Genomic DNA, 23,266 nt, shown 5'->3' with positions numbered 1-23,266 from the left:
GCTAAATTAAATACTGTCTAATTGGTTAAGTACTTTAAAGCAGCGGTCCCCAACCTTTTTGGCACCAGGAACCAGTTTCATGGAAGACAATTTTTCCACGAGGTGGGGTGGGAGGTGGTGGAGCTCAGGCAGTGATGCAAGTGATGGGGAGCAGCTGTAAATACAGATGAAGCTTCCCTCACTCACAGATGGGGTGGGTAGGAGGAGCTCAGGCACTGATGCATGGCCTGGGGGTTGAGGGCTGCAGCTTTAAAGGGTATTTGCTCTGTCAATTTAAGAAAGGCTATTTTCTTGTGCTAGAGCTTCCTAATCAGATATGACAGATTTTCCACCAATTGGGATATAAGAAACTCTTGAAATGATCAGCTCCTTAATTTGTTATTTCCATACCCATGGGTTTTCTTTAAGTGAAGCACATTGCTTAGCAAGAATGCCTGGTTTACATTACAAGATCTGTGAAAGATTTATTAATATAGAAAAAGGTTATAAAGCTGAGAGAAGTACAATTAATTAAAGATCAGGATCACGTGTTAACAGGCTTGTTTGAAAAAAATTAAAATACAAGATAGACTGGTAAATCCTTAATAGCTGATAGTCCTCATTTTCATCAGTGGAGGACTGCCAGGGAGTAGACGGGAAGCAGAATATCCACTCTCTCTTTTTTGATAAACAATAAAATCAAGCATCTCAACTCAAAAGAAATTACTAAATCACAAGGAAAATGAATAGAGTATAAATGGAAGGCAAGAGGATGAGTTTATTGTTATTCTTCATTAGATTCGAAACTGGAATCTTAAAAAATGTCACCCATCATAAGGTGAATAGTATCCAGATACTGACCTGTAATGGCTGAAGCTTGAGACTCTTGTTCAGTCAATATTGAATAGCCTAGATAGCCCAAATACTCCAGGCACCGCTGTACATCTAAATACGTTGTGAGTCTATGAAAGGAATGAGTTTAAAATGTGAAAACTTCCTGAATGAACATCTACAAGGAAAAAAGTGCCAATAGCTCAAAATATTTTGTGCATCAGACCTGGAAAATTTTTGTCAGACTGCTTTAATTTCCTATGTGCCCAGCCATGGCTTTTCCTACACTGCCATTCTTAAGGCAGAGAAGAAAGGCAGGAGAATGCAAGGGGTAGGGGGCTGGAATTCCTTTATCTACTCCACCTGCCCAAAAAGCAAGGCCACACTGATGAGCAGTGAGTGGCAGGTAAAATCTAGAGTGGAAATATTTTATATAATCTGCTTCCCAAGTTAATATCCCACAAATATTGGCTAGTTGAGGACTTTAGTGATAATTAAACACATCTGAAAAGGTTTGACAAAGGCACAAAATAACTGACAGGCACGTGAAATTAATTAGCCTTTCTCATGTATTTCAAAAAAGAAAAGATCCTAATGATGAGAAAGTCTCACCAAGGCTAAAGCAATTATGTCATTTTGCAAGATCAGAGGATTCCCTTAATACCCTAGGAATAATGTTAACGATGCTATAACTAGGTTTGTAGACAAATCCTAAGTCTTATTAAGAATTCACTAAAAACAGTAACAAAAAATGCAAAATAAGTCTTCGGTTCCAAGTAAAATATGCTTCTTCCCATATTTTGAAGGAATAAGAACTGTGCAATAGCAATGACATTTCCAATTCCCTTAGTCAAACTAAAAAGTACTAAAATTTAGTACAGTTTTGATGTAAGACTTATTATTTTTTCCCTGTATGTCACCCAAAAGAAAACAATCCCTACTGGATAAATTTATAGAACATCTATAGTTCATCTTAGACATAGCAGCAGCACAATAAATCCTGCTTAGAGGCAGCTATGATCGAAGCATTTTATAAGATCTGATAAGCTTACAAAGTGACAAATGTAATACACCACGATTTTAAACCAGTTGTAACTCCAGAGGAAAGAGGTGAGCTCTATACTCACGTCCACTGGGAAAGGAATCCCTGGTACGTTATCCAGCCTCTTTCATTGGTACAAACTGTGTTATTCACATCTGGCCCCCATGGTATGTAAGGGAAAACTTTAAATAAATCTTTAAGCTCATCAGGGGACAAAGCACAGTCTCTATCCTGAAGATACACAAGGAAGCATACATAATATTTAGACACCAAAGAGAATAATTCCCAAACACAAAAGCCCCTCTAATCTAGTAAAGCCGTGCTTCTAAAAATTAACAAATGACAAGAAATATTATATTTTATCAAGAAAATTCCACACATGTATATAAGAAAACCTATGAAAGAATCTATCAGATACTAGACTTTTTTATCATGAGAAAACAAAAAAAGTAGATAGCAAAAAAAAAATGTTGCTAGTTTAAGAGAGTTTGAGTAATTTTTGGTGATATGACATAAGCATCCCATAGCTAAGAGAACAGAGTTAAATCATTCACAGAAAAATATTTGCCACATATCATGGAAAATTACAGCTAAATGCTTACCAAATCATGTTTGTCAAAGGTGCTTTGGAGAAACAAATATGCATGATGATTTAACTCAGTAGTGCAATCAGGAGGTATTTTTAGCCTGTTGATAAAAAAAAATTTAGGAGTAAAATAAATCATTAATCAAATATTAAAATTTAATTTAAAAATGAATATAAAATTCCAATGAGTCTTTCTGTGGGATGACATCATTTACAAAAATGTCTTCATTGGCACTATTTAGACTTCCCCAGGGAAAGTCTCTGGAGTGGTTACGGAACTCCTCCGAAGAGTCATAATAATGCTCATTCCAAAGTGACACATGATGTTTTCTTAATTATCAGAAGAGCAGGTTGAAATAAAAATTTTACCAATAATACCGATTAAACGGTAATGGGTTTGTTCTTCCTATGTATAAATTATAAGTCATAATTATGAGCTTTATATTAATTCCAACATTGTAATGAGTTGCAAATGATGTGAAGAGATGTAATTTTTACCCAATTTGACCTTCTAACCCACCTTAAATTCGGTTCAATAAACATTAACCAAATGCACTGAGCTAGGTACTCTGGAAACAAAAACAAGACAGGCTCCCCACTTCTAAGGAACCACATTCAGGTGGTTCAACAGAATGAAGCATATGCTAAGAATTGGTAAGCTAAGGACGGCAGGGGAGCCCACATGAACAGGGAGCCTGGGGATGGGAAGGCATCAACACTGCTGAAACACGGTCACTTGAATTGAAACTTGAAGGATGAAAGGCATTTATTAGGTTGGGGGAAGAGGGAGGGAGAGAGTGAAAATAGCATGGGCAAAACCCTGGAGTAGGAAACAACATATGTTTGGTGGACTATAAATAGTTCGATATTTACTTCCAGAATGAAGGCAGAGAGTGAGCATGAGCAGAACAGATCATGAATGACCTCGTACACCCATGTTAAGAAGCTTGGGCTTTATCCTGTGTCTTGAAGGGAAGTGACAGGGCCAAATCTGTATTTATCTATCTACTAATCTAGCAGCACTGTGAAGGACAGAGGCAGAGAGTTTAATAAGAAGACTAGAGAGATTCAAGTGGTGGCTACAGGGGGCTATTTTGCAGAAAATTAAAGGCAGAGAGCACAAAGAAACTGAAAGAGATGATTAGTGTAAGCCACAATGCCATAAGAGATGTAGTTTCCTAAATGTTATACTTAAGAAAGCAGTAAGAAACCTCCTGTAGAATTTATCTATTCACATAAACAGGACAGAAAAGAAAACTAGATGAAAGGGCCCTGGGACAAATTCGTTCATTCAGTACATATTTATTGAAAAATCTGGGAAATTAACTTGAGCCAAGATATGGTAACTTAGTCGAGGGAAATTTCAATTTAGAACTCATTAATGGACTAGGAATCTAATCAGAAAGAACTTTGCTTCCTCCATGATGGAGAAAGAAAAACAACAAAGTATTTCTCAACCATTACATAGCTAGCTGGAGGCGCTACGCTGAAAGAAAAAAGGATACAGGTAATGTACAACTGAAAATGTGAAGAAGAGAAGCTGAAGACTCCAAGGCCAGATCTTGGCAAATCACCATCCCTGAAAAGCCTGCTTCCCATGGATATAGAAGAGGCAGCCTGTGGCAAGTCAGTCTCCTGTTTGTGGGTGGCAGTAGGTCTGTTTTTAAACAAACAGAACTTAAACATAGCATTATCAAAGGAAATAACCACAAATAGACTGGTTGTTTAAGAAAAATACTTATTTCATCCTAAGAACAGGCTATAACACTGAGGGAGGAGAGGAACTGATGAAAGGAAAGAAAAAATGATAACCAACATATTTCTGATCTCTTTATTCCAAAACTAAGTTTGTCTAGCATCTTTTTCTCCTTCTTTAGTAAAATGCAATTTTAAAAGATACTAGTATTCTCCATGAAAAGAGGAAAAGTTTCAGCCATACTATAAAACAGTGGCTCTCAACTGATTTTGCTTTTAAGGGACATTTAGCAATTTCTGGAGACAGTTACACCTAATAGCCTCTGGGGGAGGAGGTGTTACTGGCACTAAGGTTGTGCCAAACATCCTACAATGCACAGGACAGGCTCCACAACAAAGAATTACCTGGTCCAAAATGTCAACAGTGCTAAGGTTGAGAAACTTTGCTAACGTCTGCTATAATTCCAAATTATTTCTGGGTAGCTTGAAGCCTACTTATCTATGTACTAAATAAACTTAAAAATACTTAGAAACTAAAATAAATTAGAAAACAAAAAGTACATACAGGGGGAATAAATATTCAGGTGTCAAATCCAGATCATCATCATAACCAAATCGTCGAAGCACAGTCCAAGTAGTTTCGTGTCTCCCTCTCTGGATAAAAAGTGTATGTAAAAAGAGAAAACCTGAAAATAAAGTAAATTAGTAAATACAGTTGATGTGAAGAAGGGTACAGAGTCACATGGGAGAAAAGCACATCACATAATGGCAAGAGCTAGATTTGTGAACATATATATGCTAGTTTTGCACAGTCAAGGTCAAAACAAAGTTCACAAGTGACTCAATGAAACAGAGCTGATTTCAGAGTCGTTTTACAAATACACCCAGCTCAGCAAGAGAGAGCTCTGGAGGAAAGGGCCAACATTACACCCCAAGGAATATACCCACATTCACAAAGTTATATGACAGAAACAAATGACAATGTTTTATAAATCTTTGAGCTTATTTCTATAATGGAAAATTCTAGTTTTCAATTTCATTTCTTATCTCACCGTGTCTCTGTAATATATTCCACAGGGAATATTCTATACTTGGTAAATTTGACTCAGACAAAATTCCCTAAAAATAGGTACTATTTAAAGGCTGTTTTTAAGTAGGAAGAATTTTAAGACATATTTGTTTATCCCAGATATCTCTTTACCTCAGATGGACCCTGCATCCCTGAGATCCAATTTCCCTACCTCTAATTTATACTGACAGTAAAGGATGATAATCCCCAACGATGGCCTATCTCTTCCAACTCTTCAATATCCAAGTCACATTTTAGGCATATTAGTAAATACTAACATTTCCTTAAAGTATAAATAATGCAATAAAGACCTTCACCTTCTGCCAAATTTTGAAAGTAGTAAGTTCAAAAGGGGGAAAAACACCATTCACCTACCTTTCAGTGTCAATCCACTGTCAGCCACACCATCGCTTATATGTTTTCTGACTACATTCTTGACATCTTCCAGAGCTTGCGGTGCTAATGGAGTGTTGAAACAAATTCTCTAGCAAAAAACATAAAAATAAATTTAAAAACAAAGCAGCATTAAAACCACAAATAATATAAAATAATCTACAGCTTTAAATCAAAAATTTGTAACCAAAAGAAACAAATTCTACATTCGGATAGTCTCCACTTTGTATTATGTATGTAAAACATGTCATACTTAGAAAGAAACTTTCCTAACTTCCCCCATCCTATTTCTAAAACATAGGGTTCTTTGTGTAGCTATGTTATATAAAACCCAGAAAGCAAATATAATTCAGGGTTCAGATTTCAAGCCATCCTTAACACATCCACTTTTATCACTTTATACCATGGAATGAAACCATCAAAAACTCCCCTCAATTCCTAAGCATACGAGAGTTTTATAGCTTAAGTAAAGGCTATTTAAGCTACTTAAGCTTGATGTGAAAGCTAGTTTTACATGAAACAGACATATGTTTCTCAATATATTATTTTTGTTGTTTACACCAATAAATTTTTTATAGCTTTTATCAGCAAAAAAGACAAAGATATACAAACATCTGAAATAAAAAGACAGCTACCTGAAAGAAGTTGAGTTCAGCATCATTGAGGGTACCATCATTATCTTGATCAGATATTTTAAATATTCGAGTAAGGGCTTTTATACAGGCTGGTTTCATCTATAAATCAATGAGCAAGGAAACAAGTGTTTTAATTAAACTAGGATTTTAAAATGTGATTTTCATAAGCAATGCTGGGAATATTATGATTGTTTTGACATAACATTAAATACACCCAACAGGAAAAATGAACTAAAGCAAAGCCATTTACTTTTATGCTCAAGCCTTTTTAAGTAAATTAGGCAATTTTTACTTGCACTGGTATTTGGAATGGTCAAACTCTCCTCTCATGACCACAAATCCTCTAAGGATGGGCAAAAGAGAAGTTCATCTTTAGGAGAGATTCATTCTTTCAGTCACATAAAGAAGAACTATTTATTTACTTATGTCCTCCCTCACTCCATAAAGAATTTGAGCTGAATTATAAAACTACTAAGGGCTTTTTCCTTCCCAATTTCTGGTTTCTGAGCATCAACCTTCTGGTAGCAGAATGGGACTTGTTTTGACCTGTCTCTTGTGTGTATATATTAAAGTTGGTATATAAAATGTGCTTATTTACTAATAAGTGGCAAAATATCACTGGCTATTAGGTGTAAAAGACTTTTATTACCTTCCTATTATAAGAATTATTTACATTTTTAAAAAGAGGCTTGCCTTTTATGACTCTAAAGCTTTTATAAGTAAATGCTGCTGGAAATACATTTGCCAACTTCCTTAATTTTTGTTTTAGGATTTATAATGGATAGAATGTTTCATTATTTAAAAATAAGGTCCACATGCTTCTACTCTGTATAACCACTATAGGGTAATCACTGCGAACAATTCTGAGAATAAAACTTTCAGGAATGTTTGATCTAAAAAACTTTCTTCATGGTGTCTGGGAGCTTAAAATAATGAGATCTTTGAACTTTGTGTAAGCTTGCAGGTAGATCTCTTACAGACCTATCTAAATCAGAGAAAGGAGATGGCAAGGTGAGGAAATGTGTCCTTATGAACTAAGAACTTCAGTCATATGGCCATCCGGAGCAGAACGGTAAGGACGACAGCTTTGATCATGCTTTCTAACTCAAACGCAGAAAAGAAATTCTTTAAAAAATAGGAAAGGAAATTGTTACTTTCCAAACATTTTTTGTTTGTTTGTTTTAAATGGGGTCTCTGGGAGAGCAATTTGATATAGTGAGAAAAAGGTAAAATGTAAGATATGAGATTAGAAGGAAATGAGAAAAAGAAGTCAAATATTTAGAGAGGATTTGACAGGGCCTCCTTTGCAAGAGTACTAAATGGAATATAACCTACAACATCTACAATCATGGTTATTTATATTTAAAAATAATGAATGGTAAGATATCACTTCTATAAATGTGATCCTTCTATTAGACATTCCAGATTGATTATATTCTTATATTTTACTTGCTCTAAAAAAGCCCATTATATAATAATCTAAATGTTTCCAAAAGTAGTAATAGCTAGAATGATGTAAAAAACAGAACCTAAAAATAACCTTTTATTTTATTTTTCCTCATATAATAAAAAGCTACATTAAAGAAAAATATTTGGAGACAGAAAAATAAACAGTGATGTATTTTTCATTAAAGCTTGATATGAATCAGCAGCTAAAGTGGTCTAAGGTATTGGCTCAATCTGATATTTAAATACTAATCACCTTAAAATATAACACCAAAAAATTACCACTATTAAAAAATTATACTCAATAAAGCTACAAAAATTTTTATAGTAATAAATTAAAAATATGTATATGAGTAATCTAAACCCTCACACAGGAAGCACAATTATTATATAACAGTCACATCTTTTTCATTAGTAGGTAAGCTGAGGGCACCATGGGTCACACAGAGTTCATCATCACTGGAAACATATTTATAGCTCAGGCTTTAATTTTGAATATGATCTTTTTGATGATTCCTCCTCAAATCCATATTAAAAGCTTATTATTGCAAAGATTCTGGTTTAAGCTTAGATTTAAAGTTTGTACTTCTTTGGTCCCCAACCCCTGGTACTTGTCCCTATGGCCTGTTAGGAACCAGGCTACACAGCAGGTGAGTGGTGGGCTGGTAAGGGAAGCTTCCCGTGTATTTACAGCTGCCCCCCATTGCTTGCATCACCGCCTGAGCTCTGCCTCCCCGCCCCACCCTCCCCCTGGTTCCGTGGAAAAATTGTCTTCCATGAAACCAGTCCTTGGTGCCAAAAAGGTTGGGGACCACCGTTGTACTTATGTAAAACAAAGTACAGTGTAAAAGTTTTTTTTTATTTTTAATGATGTCAGATAGATGTAAAAGTTGATAATTTTTACCTAAGAAATGAGTAACAGATGGTGGCAGATGTTTTACTCTTGTGGGACTGGGGGAGGGGAAGAAGGATTAGCAGATTAGCAGAACTAATAATAGGGCTGAGAACAAAGTAGCAATTAAAAAGTTGAGAACTAATAGAGGAGATTTAATATACTGCTAGGCTAAGGCCTCAGAGGTAAATCCTTACAGTCTAAGACTGTTTCCCAAATTTCCTTGATCACAAAATAAAATACCTGGCTGAATCAGAATAGACTCTATGTTTTTAACAGGTACCCCTGTTAAGAGGTGACCATTATAATGAGGCAGGTTTCAGAAATACTGGATTAAGAGAAAATTAGAAAGAAGTATCCTAATTAAGGAATAAGAGTAAAACAGGGTCAGATTAAGGGATAATTCAGATTAACTACTTATATCAGCAGTTGGCACTTTTTCTGTAAAGGACCAGGCAGTGAGTATTTAGGCTTTGGGGCCAACAGGCCAAATCAAGGATATCACGTAGGTACTTATATAGCAAGAAAGAAATAAAATTTCCACCAAATTTTTATTGACAAAATTCAAAGTATAATAACTGAGTATAACTCTACAATACAGATCTAGTAATGAGAAGAATGGAATTCTTTTTGGAAGGATAACATTTTGTTTAACGGGTTCAAAGTTAGTGTTCTCTATCATGACAATTAATTGCAATTGTTTATATGTTAATGCTGATCTAAAAAAACATTTTACATGTTTCATCTATGAAAATGTCTTTTTGCACAAATATATACTACCAATACTGATACATATCTACAAAACTATGAATTTAACAAAGTACATTCATTGCTTGGAAGGCATTTATAAAATTACATTAGATTCTTGATGTTTGCCTTTTAGCATGTTATTATACTGCAGATTAATCAGTTTCAACTGAGAGTTAGGTGGAAACTCAGCTACATAGTTAACTATGAAACTCAGTTTCATAGTTTCTTTATGAAATAAAGAAATTTTCTTTGGGCTTGCATCAAGGTCCAAAAAAATGATGCTGGAACTGTAGTTTGAGCTTGGAAAACATATCTGCTTTCCTATCTAAAAATCCACTTTTTTCTTTTCTTTTTTTTGGCATGATTGGTGTGCACTGAAAATAAATAAAATGTCAGGGCACAGTGATACACATGATGCTTGAAATGCTGTCAAGTCATAACTGTGTCAGTACAATTAGGAGTGCACTGAGCAGCAGTGAGAAGAGATGAGAGTACCACATATGAGCTATCTTGAAAATACTCAATTCTGTTTTTATAGCATGAAAACAGCCATAGACAGACAAATGAGCATGGTTGTGTTACAATAAAACTTTATGAAATGATAAAATTTGAATGCAATATAATATTCACATATCACAAAATATTTCTTTTCGTGTTTTTTCAATAATTTAAAAAATGTTAAAATGTAGGTGTGGTGGCTCATACCTGTATTCCCAGCTACTGAGGTGGCTGAAGCAGGAGGATCACTTGAGCATAGGAGTTGGAGAGCTGCAATGAGCTATGATTACGCCACTGCAGCCTGGGCGACAGAGTGAGACCCTGTCTCTTAAAAAAAAATGTAAACTGTATTTTTAGCCTATAGGCTATACAAAAATAGGTGGCATGCCAAGTTGGGTCATAGTTTGCCAACCATTCATGTGTACTATAAACATCTCTTGAAAGAAATCTGCAACTTTTTATTTCTTAAAAACAAAACCTCAAGCTGGGTGCAGTGGCACACTTCTGGAGTCCCTGATACTCAGGAGGCTGAGGCAGGAGGATTGCGTTAGCCCAGGAACCTGAGCAACAGTCTGGTATTAAAAAAAAAAAAAAAAAATCAAATAATAAAAAGACAAATAACCCAATTAAAAACTGGGCAAAGGACCTGAATAGACATTTCTCTAAAGAGGATATAAGCACATGAAAAATGTGCAATGTCATTAGTTATCAGGGAAATGCAAATCAAAACTAGATACCAATCACATCCACTAGGATGGCCATAATAAACCAAAAAAAAAAAAAAAAGGAAAACAACAAGTGTTGACAAAGACGTGAAGGAACTGGAGCCTTGATACATTGCTAGTGGGAATGTAAAATGGTTCAGTCATTGTGGAAAACAGTTGGTGGTTCCTCAATAAGTTAAAAATACAATTACCATGGGACTCAGCAATTCCACTACTAAACATATACTCAAAAGAACTGAAGACAGGTGTTCAAACAAAAACTTGTATATGAATGTTGACGGAAGTTTATTCTTAATAACCAAAAAGTAGAAACTGCCCAAATGTCCATCAACAGTTAAGGGGATAAACAAAATGTACTGTATCTATACAATAAAGTATTATTTGGCCACGAGAAGAAATGAAACGCTAACACATGCTAAAATGTGGCTGCATCTTGAAAACATTATGCTAGGTGAAAGAAGCCAGAAACAAAAGGTCACATATTCCATTTATATGAAATGACCATAAGAGGCAAATCCATAGAGGCAGAAAGTAGATTAGTGCTTGCTAGGCGCTGGGCAAAGGGAAGAATGGGGAGTGACTGCTAATGGATACAGGGTTTCTCTCTGGGGTGATGAAATATTCTAAAATTAGTGGTGATGGTTGAATAACTTTGTGAATATACTAAAAATCCCTGAATTGTATACTTCAAAGGGATTGATTTTATGGTACTTGAGTTGTATCTCAATAAATTTAGTTTTTAAAGTCTATGGCAAAATATTAAATTTTAGATATTTCAATAAGGAAGTATTGTGTTTCTTAGCTATAAAACAAAAGGGAGCATTCAAGTTGTATTACATGTTGTACCTATCTCAAAAAGTACGCAAATTTTTTGTTTGTGTTTTTAAGTTTGTATTTTATAAGAACAAAGCAGGTAGACCATTAGCTAAGCCTTTGAATTTTTTTGTTATTGTTGTCTATTCTTCTGTTTACTTTAATGGCACTTCCTGCAATAGTATTTGATGTGGAAAATAGTCTAAGTATTTAATGTGAATGTCATTGAAGAAAAGTATCTTGAAAATGTAACCATTTAGAGTAAGCAATAAATTTAAATTTCAACAGTTTCATCTTCACAAAAATACTTAAAAGTTAATAAATCACTCTCATACTAGAGTTACTACCTACACATTCTAGCCCCTATAAATACAACTTGGGAGGTTACCTCCTTCTCCTCTGGGCAGTACAGGGGCCCTGTAGGATGAAGAACAGCTTTCTGTGCATAATAAAAGAGCTCTGATATGTTCTTCAGGTTTTTTGCTGAACACTGAAAAATAAAGTTTAAATTTTACACTCAGAAGTCAATTACGACAGCTAAAAACAATTTTCAAACTATCAACATAAGGTAATAGTAAAATTTCTGGAAGAAAATGAAAAATGCATTTTTCTTTGTAGACATCACAATGTGAATGTCTACGAAGAACTCAGACGCCAGCTCCAAGTTCCCTGTTTTATTTGGTTTACAGGACTTCACAAAGAAAAGGAAATTTATTCTATCCCACCTTGTCCCCCCACTCCTATTCAGAATCTTAATTTAGTGAGAATTCACCAAAAATAAATTTTCAAATCAAATGATGAGGCATACCTCCACACAGGTTTCTATTTCTGTATACTGGTTCATAATAGGAAGGATGGTCTCCATACTACTATATTCCACCAAATCAGATTTGTTCCCAACCAATATTAAAGGCAGCCTGAAATAAACAGGGAACATTGTAATGAGGAAGGCGAAAGACATTAGGTTTACACTGTTATTTACATAGTAACCCATTCTTCCCACTGTAAAATGGGAAGCCATTGAATGGTTTTAAGTAGGGGGTTAACATTTTTAAGAGCAGTGATTTGTTATCTTTCAGGGATATATACTGAAATATTTATAGCATGATATAATATCTCAATTTGCTTCAAAATGGTACATATGGGATGGGTAATAGATGAAATAAGACTGGACATTAGTTAATAATTGTTAAAGCTAGATGACAAATACACAGGGATTCATTATACTATTCTCTCCACCTTAGTATATGTTTCTTTTTCTTTCCCTTTGGATCATTTACAACAAGATCTACCTTGGTACATTTTTTTATTAGGAAAAAAATTCTTTAAATGTGGTGACTTGACTTTAAATTCTTTAAGTACAGTGACAGTGAAGACAGAAAATATTCAGATTTGAGATGTATTTTAGAAGAACTGATAGGAACAGTTGGTAGATTAGATGTGAAGATTGAGGGAAAGGCAGAAATTAAGAAAAATATACAGGTTTTAGCTGAACAAAATGGGCAGATCTCCTAAGACTGAGAAGATTGAGAGGGATTTTTTTTTCCCTTTGGCAGCAGGTAGGCAGGGAATTAAAAATTTTGTTTCACACAAGTTAAATCTGAGAAGCCCATGGGGAAATTGGGAATATAAAGAAGGACCAGCCTAACAGAGAACTGATGTGAATCCTGCAAGAGAGCTTGGAGGGGAAGCAGATCATCTTGCTTGAACTCCAGACTGCAACAGAAAGACCTGAACGCATTTAGCTTACCTAACCCTTGGTGTGACCATTATGCTTAAAAGGACTGACTCACCATATGCCCCAAATAGAGAATTTTTTTTTTTTTTTTTTTTTTGAGACAGGGTCTTACTTTGTCACCCAGGCTAAGTGCAGGATGACAGCTCACTACAACCTCAAACCCCTGGGCTCAACAATCTTCCTTCTTTCAGCCTTCGGAATAGTTGGAACTACAGGCGTGTTCCAACCACACCCAGCAAATTTTTGTATTTTTTGTAGAGACAGGGTCTCGTTATGTTGCCCGGGTTGGTCTCTAACTCTTGAACTCAAACAATTCTCCTGCCTCGGCATCCCAAAGTACTAGGATTACAGGCATGAATCACTATGCCCAGCCCCTAAATATAGATTCTTAACAGAACCAAGAGGTTTTCCAAAAATGTAGTGGTTTGTAACCAAAGGTATACAACCAGGATAATTTATGGAGCTTAAAAATATATACATATATATACACACACACATCCAAGTCCTAAACCTAAACCTGCTGATTTTAAAATTCTAGGAGTGGAGGCCAGGCACAGTGGTTCATCTTGTAATCCTAGCACTTTGCGAGGTGGAGGCAGGAGGATTGCTTGAGGCCAGGAGTTTGAGGTTGCAGTGAGCTATGATGATGCCACTGTACTCTGGCCAGGGCAAAAGACAAGACCTTGCCTCAAGAAAATAAAAATAAAAAATAAATAAAATACCAGGGGTGGGACAAAGGCATCTATATTTTTTTGAAAGTGCCTCCTGTGATTATGATGGGTATGCCTGATAAAGAACCACTGTGACAGCTGGGCGTGTACCTACAGTCCCAGCTATTTGGGAGGCTGAGACAGGAGGATCACTTCAGCCCAGAAGTTCAAATCCAGCCTGGACAACATAGTGAGACTCTGTCTCTTAAAATAAAAAAAATTAAAATAAATAAATAGATTGATTAACGTTCTGAAGCTGAGATGACCTTTAAAAACAAAACAAAAAATAAAAAAAAAAAAAAAAAAGTAAACTGGGGCTGGGCTCAGTGGCTCATGCTTATAATCCTAACACTTTGGGACGCCAAGGCAGGAGGATTGCTTGAGGCCAGGAGGTCCAGATCAGCCTGAGCAAGAGTGAAACCTTATGCCTACAAAAAATAAAAAAATAAGCCAGGCACGGTGGTATGCACCTGTAGTCCCAGCTACTCGGGAGGCTGAGGCAAGAGGATGGCTTGAGCCCAAGGGTTTGAGGTTACAGTGAGCTATGATGCCACCACTGCACTCTAGCCAGGGAAAAAGAGCAAGATCCTGTCTCAATCAATCAATCAATACTGAAGGTATGAGGCCTGGGGAAGAAGGTATTGGAAGTATAAGGTTCACATACTAAAAAAATATATTACCTTGGGAAAAGTCAACAAGAAAAATAAGTACGCTCATGTGATTCAGGGATGGAAAAATGAAAGTCCAGGGATAAGCTGGAGCATGACTATGGACCACAGCCACACCTGAGAATGCTAAATTAGATTTTCAAGTGTCAAAAGTCATTTCCAGATGGTACTGAAAGGGCCACCAAACAAGCCAGAGCATTTTAGGAAGCTGTTATAGTAAAGCCAAAATTTCTTGATTTGGTGGCCGAAGATGGTGCTTAATAGAGCCTGGCAAAACTACCTTCTCTGAAGCGTCCCTCCCAGAAATGCCTCAAGCAATGGGTGTTTGATCCTCCAAGGCAACTCTGTTTAATACAACATTCTGTGGTGGTGGAAATGCTCTTTGTCTGTACCATCCATTATTGTAACCACTCCATGTTGCTACCAAGCACTTGAAATGCAGCTAAGTGTATCTGAGGAACTGAATTTTTGGTTTTATAATATTTAATTTTAATTTAAAGTTAAATCGCCAAAACTGATTAGACGCTACTGCACTGGACAGCATAGCTCCAGAGGGTCATTCTCTCCTTTCCACCTTGTCAATAAGCCAACACAGAGTTCAAACCACCATGAAGAGGAGACCTAGGAACTGCAAGGCACAGCACACACAATGCTTCCATAAATATGTAAGGCAGAGGGTATATGACCATAGTCATCTGTTTAGAACCAGATCTTTGGAGTTTCAAGGCACAAAAATGCCTAACTAAAAGAGAAACCTAAAACATTGAGTAAAGGACCAAATGCATACAATACATAGATATTAGTCTGATTTTCCTAACATATAAAAAGACTCAAATACTTTGTAAATAATTTATTTTTGATTAAATAATATTGCAAGAAAAATGTTTTGTTTCCATTTTGATTTAACTCTAGCCTGGGCAACAGAGTGAGATCCTGTCCAACAACAACAACAATAAAAAACACCAAAAACTAAAACCTCAAAACATTAAAACCTAGTACTGCCATTCTGCTCAGAAAAGTACAGAATATGTTTTCTCTTGTTTTTTCTCTATCACACATGTATTTCTTTCGAAGAACTGCAAAGAAATTTCTCTGCATGAATTCCTAAATGAAGATCTCTACAGAGTCTTTTAGAGAACTTAAGTGCTTACACATGTATTATTTCATTTGCTTCTCAAAACAGCCACATGTAGCCAAGACAGGTATTATCCTCATCTTCACATACAGATGAGGAGACTAAGAAGCCAAAGGAAATTGAAGTCATAAGTGGAAAACTAGATTTCAAAGGTTGTTCATTTTTCTCCAAGTCTGTGCCCTCACACAGGCCGCACTGTGAACAATCAATGACAATGGGGAAGAAGACTATACCTCATCAAAGGGGCATCTCAAGAGAGAGGCACATACAATACAGGTGGAAGACGTATTTGAAAGATGAGAGACTAAGCAGTTTGAGTTTCTCTTACATTTGAAAAAAAAATATAAGATTTATGATCAAAATATTTAATGTTCGAAGTGAATCATTATAGTATCAGAGCTCTGTTTCCTGCTTTAGTCATGAATATATTTATTACCTCAAATGATTCCCTCGAAAAAGGTGTGTGTGGGTATGTGTGAACAGGAAGATAAACCAACAGATAAAGCAAATGTGGCAAAATGTTAACAACTGCTGGATCTATGTGAAAGGTTTACAGAAGTTCAATGTACTATTTCTTGTACCTTTTCTGTAAGTTTGGAATTTTTCAATACACAAAGTTTGAGGGAGGAAAAAATACCTGCTGTCTTTGTCCGTTCTTTCATTTATGAGAGGAATCCATCGACTTGTTACCTAAAATGAAAATTAACAAGAGCTAAACCATGATGAGGATCTTCTTTGAAAAGCACTCTGCCCTTAGACCCATGAAATTCTAAACTGAGGATCAACTTTGAAAGTGCCCCATTGAAATTTAAATATAGTGGAAAAAAGATCACATATTCATACCTTATCAATAGAATGCTTGTTGTTAACGGCATAAACTATGCAGATGACATTAGCCTAGAAGGAAATTTAAGAAATTAATGGCATTTTTAAATCATAAAAATGTAAACAGTAGCATTTAATTACCAAAGTTAATATATCTGAGGCAAGGGAAGAAAACACTTTAAAAACTCATAAAAAAAAAAAAAAAAAAAAGCTTGCCTCTAAGAGGAAACAGGCCCTAAGGACTTACAGCAAAAATGCATACTCAGTATCAGCACTAACAACAAACAACTGAAAAAGCCCTCTTGGCAAGTGAGAGAACGAAAAAGGTAGACTTACAGGATCATCACTGTTTTTCCACAAAAAAAAAAAAAAAAAAAACAAACAAACCTACAACTATTTCTTTTGAAACTCACCTGTGATATTTCTTGATGAAGTTGTTCATCACTTTGTTCTGCTTCTACAAATGACAAAAAGTCAATGCTCCATATTGTAAATACTTTCATAAAAACTAATGGTCACGTTAAATAAAATATATGCAACACTCATCCAACATCCTTCAAAATGACATGGTACAGTGGACACAAGGTGGCAAACACAAGGGCAAGCCAAGGGAAGGAAATAGTTAAACTATGATAAGGTAGCTGGCTAGCACTAAAAGACGAGTCTACAAGGGGATAACTCGGGCCCAGAAAAGCAGAGGCATTGTGTAATATAATAAATCTAGGCCGACATCTGATCAAGAGTTGAAAAGAGTCAGACAAAAGAGATCAGAAACCCAAGCAAGACGACTAGGTGCTGAAGAGTGAGAAGCTTGGACAAAGAGTCTATACACACAGAGTCAAAAGGCCAGATGAAAATCTGGGTAATACAAGCTTAAGATCTAGATAGCAGATGGGAGTAATAATAACCATGGCCCAGAAGCAAAACTGTAGCATAATAATGAAGAGTCAAGAATTCTCTCATAGACCTCTAGTTAGAACTGGTCTCAATGAGTGGACGTGTCTGCAATTCTATAGGTGCAGGGGATATGGACGATACAGCTAGGATGAGGAAATAAAGAATTGATAAGCAAAGCAATTATTGACATATTTAGACTATCTTAGGTTACATATGTTTCCCCATAAATGCCTCTTATTTCTGACATATAAACTAAGATATATATGAGTTCAATGGTATTTTATATGATGCTAAATAACAGGCTATATAGTTAATATCTTTCCACATGTTGCATAATCAATGGGTTAAGGCTTCAAGTCTAATACTGAAGTGAATCTAATTATGTGGCTATATGTATTGAAAAAGAATAATTCTGCAAATAAAAGTAGTTATGAGACTGACTGTAACAGAAGACATTCATCCTCCCTCAGTTTATAATACACAGTACTGTCCAACAAAAATGCAAGCCATGTAAGTAATTTTTTTTTTTTAAAGAGAGAAGGTCTCGCTCTGTTGCCCAGACTGGAATGCAGCGACCTGATCATAGCTCATTATAACCTCAAACTCCTGGACTCCAGCAATCCTCCCACCTCAGTCTCCCGAGTAGCTAAGACTATAGGTGTGCACCACCATGCCCAGCTAATTTTTTAATTTTTTGTAGAGACAGCCTATATTGCCTAGCCTGGTCTCAAACTCCTGGCCTCAAGTGATTCTCCCATATTGGCCTCCCAAAGTGCTGGGATTATAGGTATGAGCCACCATGCCCAGCCTCACATCTGTAATTTTTAATTTTCTAGTAGTAACCTTTAAAATAGGTAAGTAAACAGGTAAACTTAATTTTTTATTTAACCCAGTATCAAAAATATTTAAATTTCAACATGTACTCAATAGAAAAATGACTAATGAGATATTTTACACCCTTTTTTCATTCTAAGTCTTGAAAATCCAGTTGTATTTTACACTTACAACACATTTCAATTTAGAATAGTCACATTCAAGTGTTTAATAGCCACAGGTATCTAACAGTGTAGTTCTAGTGTTTCTTTTTTAGAATATATGGAATACTAGCTAAGCAAACAAAGTATTATCAATGATTTATGCCCATTTTTAAAAAAAGAAGTTCTAGAACAAAACAAAATAATTTAATAGTTCAGTAGTATGTAAAAAAATTTTCAGTTATTGAAAGCAATATTGATATGCTTCTAATATCATATATTAATAATAGGAGTAAGCTGACAATTGTTTTAATTATTATCTTATTTGGAACAAAAATATTGACAAATTAAAGAGCAAATTCAGAACTCAACAAATTCTCAAATTCAGAACTCCTTCTAAATCATAAGAGCATGCTTGAATGCCTGATAACAAAACTGACCCAGAACTTCTCTCTGCAAACATGTCAATTCAAGGAGGGTAATGACTGCTGGTCATTTACCATTCCTCCTTCCTTTGTATTATTATGGAACCCAACTTAGTAATTTGGGGACAGAGAATTGCCAGACAGAGGCTTTGGATGGGGTGTGGGGTTTGTCAGAGAGACATATATGAGACAAGAATCGTAAAGGATCATTTACTGCTACAAAGAAAGGACGACTTTTCTTTGAACATTTTTAAAATCTCAGTAAGTATCTTTTCCCAAGAGTAGTTAATCCTACACTTTTACCTACAAGAGGATATTTATTACCTGAGTAATCTACAATGTGTGTTGGAACTCTCTCAGGGGTGACATCAGCTGGAATGGTTATTTCTTCTGCCCGAGGAGGAACCTTCATTTGCAAACAAATATAGAAAAGGAAAAACCTTTGGATATTATCAGTCAAACTTGTGAACAGATTATATAAATTTATCTGTACAGGTTGAATATCCCTAATCCAAAATGCCAAAAACCAGCCAGGTGCAGTGGCACACACCTATAATCCCAGCACTTTGGGAAGCTAAGGCAAGAGGGTTGTTTGAGGCCAGGAGTTTGAGACCAGCAGAGGCAACATAGTGAGAGACACCATCTCTAAAAAAAAAAAAAAAATTTAGCCAGGTGTGGTAGCACACACCTGGAATTCTAGCTACTCAAGAGGCTGAGTTCAAGGCTGTAGTGAGCTGTGATTACATTACTGGGACTACAGGCGTGAGCCACCAAGCCTGGCTAATATTTTTATTTTATTTTTTTGTAGAGATGGGGGTCTCACTATATTGCCTAGGCTGGTCTCGAATTCCTGGCCTCAAGCGATCATCCTACCTGAGCCTCCCAAAGTGCTAGGATTACAGGTGTGAGCCATTGTACCCAGTGTAGATTTTATATATGTTGTTTTCTTTTTTTCTTTTTCTTTCTTTCTTTTTGTTTTAAAGATAGAGTCTCACTCTGTCACCTGGGGTAGAATGTGGTGGCCACATCATAGTTCACTGCAACCTCAAACTCCTAGGCTCAAGTAATCCTCTTGCCTTAGCCTCTCAAGTAGGTGGGATTACAGACGCATACCACCATGCCCAACTAATTTTTCTATTTTTAGTAGAGACGGGGTCTCACTCTTGCTCAGGTTGGTCTGGAGGCCCTGAGCTCAAGCAATCCTCCTGCCAAGGCCTCCCAGGGTGCTAGAATTATAGGAATGCTCTTTTTTTTTTTTTTTAAAAGAGACAAGGTCTCCCCATATTACCCAGGCTGGTCTTGAACTCTTGGCCTCAAGCTGTACTCCCACCTCAACTTCCCAAATCACTAGGATTATAGGCGCGAGCCATCACACCCAGCTCATTCTATTTTTTGTTTGTTTTAAGCTAACACACAAAGTATTGATCATTCTATTTTGCTGAAGGCTTAAGATACTCTGCAAATCAGGAGCTAAATTAATTCAAAATAATTTCAAATAAACCAATAAATTATCAAAATTTATTTCTTCTAGGAGATAACTGATTTGCTACATGAGCCTGATATTTAATGATTCCATTTTTCAGAAAGGGTATATGATTTTTTAATTAATTAAAAAACCTTACCAACACTCAAGAGGACTATGCTAAAACAATTTTGATCTAAGTTAAACTATCACAGAAAACTTTTAGGTATTATACCGAGTGATTATAAATTAACATTACTGATTCCACAAACAACACATGAAAATATACATTTCTTAAATTAAGTAATTACTTATGTAACTATCTCATCTAAGAAAAAAAGCAAAACATCAATAAATAGTCATGTGGTAGCTATAAATGTTGAAAACACTACTACATAACACATCATATTCCTGTCTGAACAAGAAATTATACAGATATTCCTACATAATGTAAAGACAGGGTAAATGTAAACTGTGACACTAATAATACCTCCTATGTAAGAAATCCATGGAAATCATTTTTATCCCATTGCCTGGATCCCATTCCCTATAACAATATCTTAAATTTACATAAAGATTTAGCCAATAGCCCCTCACTAGAATTTCCAAAATATAATATACTGCCAGTAATAATAAAACCACTTACTACTTTTGTTGGCACTTCACTACTATTAAGCTCATTTCATTTGAGACCCACAATAATCCTTTGTGGTAGGCAAAGGTGGAATCAATTAGTTTCATCACTTGTAAAGCAAAGCAGGCAGATAATATCAAAGGTTTTCAAATATATGTGTCAGAATTTTAGTGGTTCTGACCAAAACACCTCAAAGATTGGGGAGTGTCAGGCAGAAGTCAAGCGGGGATCCACATCTTTCACCCTAATTTCAACTGGAACACTCATCATATCTTTTATATTTTGAATCTATGAGCAACATTTTATTTTTAAGAAAGGGTTGTACAGCTTAGATAGATCATATCCCCTCCATTCCCATTTTACAGATGAGACAACTAAGTCACAGAGAGAATAAATATCCTAGATAAGGTCAAAGGTAGGAAATGCAAAGGACTTAGGCAAACTTAGATGTAGTTTGGTTCTTTCTTCTACACCATATTTCGTAGATGTCCTCTATAAACTAATATGAGCCTTTTAAAAGGTCACAACTGTCCTCGCCAAAGCATTTCCTTCAGTTAAAAAAAAGTCACATCTGTCAGAAAGGAAACACGTGCAACAAAAAGGTAGAGTTTATTTCATTTTAACTCAATTTTGATAAATTTAAAAAATTTTAAATATGGAAAAGAAATAAAATGTTTACCTCTTCTGGAAATTCCTCACTGACGAGAGACATAATCAGTGATGTCTTCCCAACTCTAGCTGTGAAAAGAAAAATCATTACTTTAATAAAGTGTTTAGATTCTACATAAGCTCAAATTCAGCAACCACATAAGGAAGTCTGTTATTTGTTACCTAAAATCAAATGAATCCAAATTACCAAGTTTTAGTATAATGCTTAAAAGTATATCTTTTTTCCTGCTTAGAAAAGTTAACACATAGTTGGCCAGGTGTGGTGGCTCACATCTGTAATCCTAGCACTCTGGGAGGCCGAGGAGGGAAGATTGCTTGAGCTCAGGAATTCAAGACCAGCCTGAGCAAGAGCAAGATCTGGTCTATACTAAAAATAGAAAAATTAGCCAGGTGTCATGGCGCACACCTGTAGTCCCAGCTACTTGGGAGGCTGAGGCAGGAGGATTGCTTGAGCCCAGGGGTTTGACGTTCCAGTAAGCTAGGATGATGCTACTGCACTCTAGCCAGGGTCACAGTCCAAGACTCTGTCTCCTCCCACAAAAAAAAAGTAACACATATTCATTGTTTTTTAAAAAATTACCAAAATATATAATGTGAAAGTAAAAGTCTTCCATTAAATCCCCCACTAACAGTTTAATATATATAGTCTCCCAGATTTTTCCTATACTTATGCTAACTTATAATAGTTTACCACAGTGGAATCAGAGTATTCACACTACTATGCAGTTATTCTTTATCAATTAATTATGCATTTAGGCAGTATTCCATGTCAATACATAAAAACCTCCTGGGAGGGGAGAAGGGAAGAGTTATTGAATAATGGGTACAGAGTTTTTGTTGGGGATGATTAAAAAGTTTTAGGTACAGATAGTGGTGATGATTACACACATTGTGAATGTACTTCCTGCCACCGAATTGTATACTTATGAATAGTTAAAATGATAAATATTATGTTATATATATTTAGCACAATTTTTAAAAATAGCAATAATAAACTCATTTTATACTAGCATTAAAAAATTTCTCCCAGTCCGAGCAAGAACAAGACCCTGTCTCTACTAAAAATAAAAAATTATCTGGGCACAGTGGCGCATGCCTGTAGTCCCAGCTACTGGGGAGGCTGAGGCAGGAGGATCACTTGAGTCCAGGAGTTTAAGGCTGCAGTGAGCTATGATAGTGCCACTGCATTGCAGCCTGAGTAACAGATCAAGACCCTGCCTCAAAAAAGAAAAAAAGGTTAGTTGCAAACTGACTCATCTCTGGCTGGCCAAACCAATGCATTCTGTTTACTATGTCATACTTTAAAAAATATCACTAACAGTTAATAATATCGAAAGGGAATGGTGACCCCTAAAGACAGCATGGATCGCATACACACGCACTGTTTTTTAAACAGCTAATTAATCTTCAGGTCATATATAGAGAAAAAAAAAAAGAAAAAATAATAAACATCTAATTAAAATATTTACTGATTCACTGGTGACTAATTCATCAGCTCTGGCTCAGTTTTACTTTTTTTTTCTTTAACTTATTTTGAGAAAATTTCAGACTTACAGAGAAATTTCAAAAATAATACAAAGGATTCATGTCTATCCTTTACGAAGATTCCCCACAGGTTAACATTTTACCATATTTGCATATAATTATCTCCCCTCATATATATACACATATATTTTTAAAACATTTGAGAGTAAGTATAACCTTAGTGTATATTTCCTAAAAACAAGATCATTCTTTTACATAACCATACTATAGCATCAAGAGTAGGAAATTAA

At 35.6% G+C, this 23,266-nt stretch overlaps 1 protein-coding gene across 5 annotated transcripts in view; it reads right to left on the bottom strand.

The window, feature by feature from the left end:
- RHOT1 (ras homolog family member T1) overlaps window positions 1–23,266 on the bottom strand; it is a 60,459-nt gene that overhangs the window by 20,307 nt on the left and 16,886 nt on the right. For 4 of the 5 annotated variants that reach the window (XM_069482270.1, XM_069482273.1, XM_069482272.1 and 1 more), the window contains exons 2-14: window positions 21,502–21,560; window positions 19,051–19,132; window positions 16,844–16,887; window positions 16,449–16,502; window positions 16,243–16,295; window positions 12,163–12,271; window positions 11,743–11,844; window positions 6,231–6,329; window positions 5,578–5,686; window positions 4,699–4,819; window positions 2,455–2,539; window positions 1,938–2,083; window positions 841–941 (exon numbers count right to left, since the gene is read on the bottom strand). In XM_069482270.1, coding sequence (XP_069338371.1) covers window positions 841–941; window positions 1,938–2,083; window positions 2,455–2,539; window positions 4,699–4,819; window positions 5,578–5,686; window positions 6,231–6,329; window positions 11,743–11,844; window positions 12,163–12,271; window positions 16,243–16,295; window positions 16,449–16,502; window positions 16,844–16,887; window positions 19,051–19,132; window positions 21,502–21,560 — 1,164 coding nt within the window. The remainder of the gene's footprint in view (window positions 1–840; window positions 942–1,937; window positions 2,084–2,454; window positions 2,540–4,698; window positions 4,820–5,577; window positions 5,687–6,230; window positions 6,330–11,742; window positions 11,845–12,162; window positions 12,272–16,242; window positions 16,296–16,448; window positions 16,503–16,843; window positions 16,888–19,050; window positions 19,133–21,501; window positions 21,561–23,266) is intronic. The other variant, XM_069482275.1, reaches the window with a different exon arrangement.

The sequence above is a fragment of the Eulemur rufifrons genome, chromosome 9, assembly GCF_041146395.1.
Source record: "Eulemur rufifrons isolate Redbay chromosome 9, OSU_ERuf_1, whole genome shotgun sequence".
Taxonomy (NCBI): Eukaryota; Metazoa; Chordata; class Mammalia; order Primates; family Lemuridae; genus Eulemur; species Eulemur rufifrons.
Note: the sequence above shows the minus strand (reverse complement) of the source record. Positions and strands in the feature narration are given on the sequence as shown.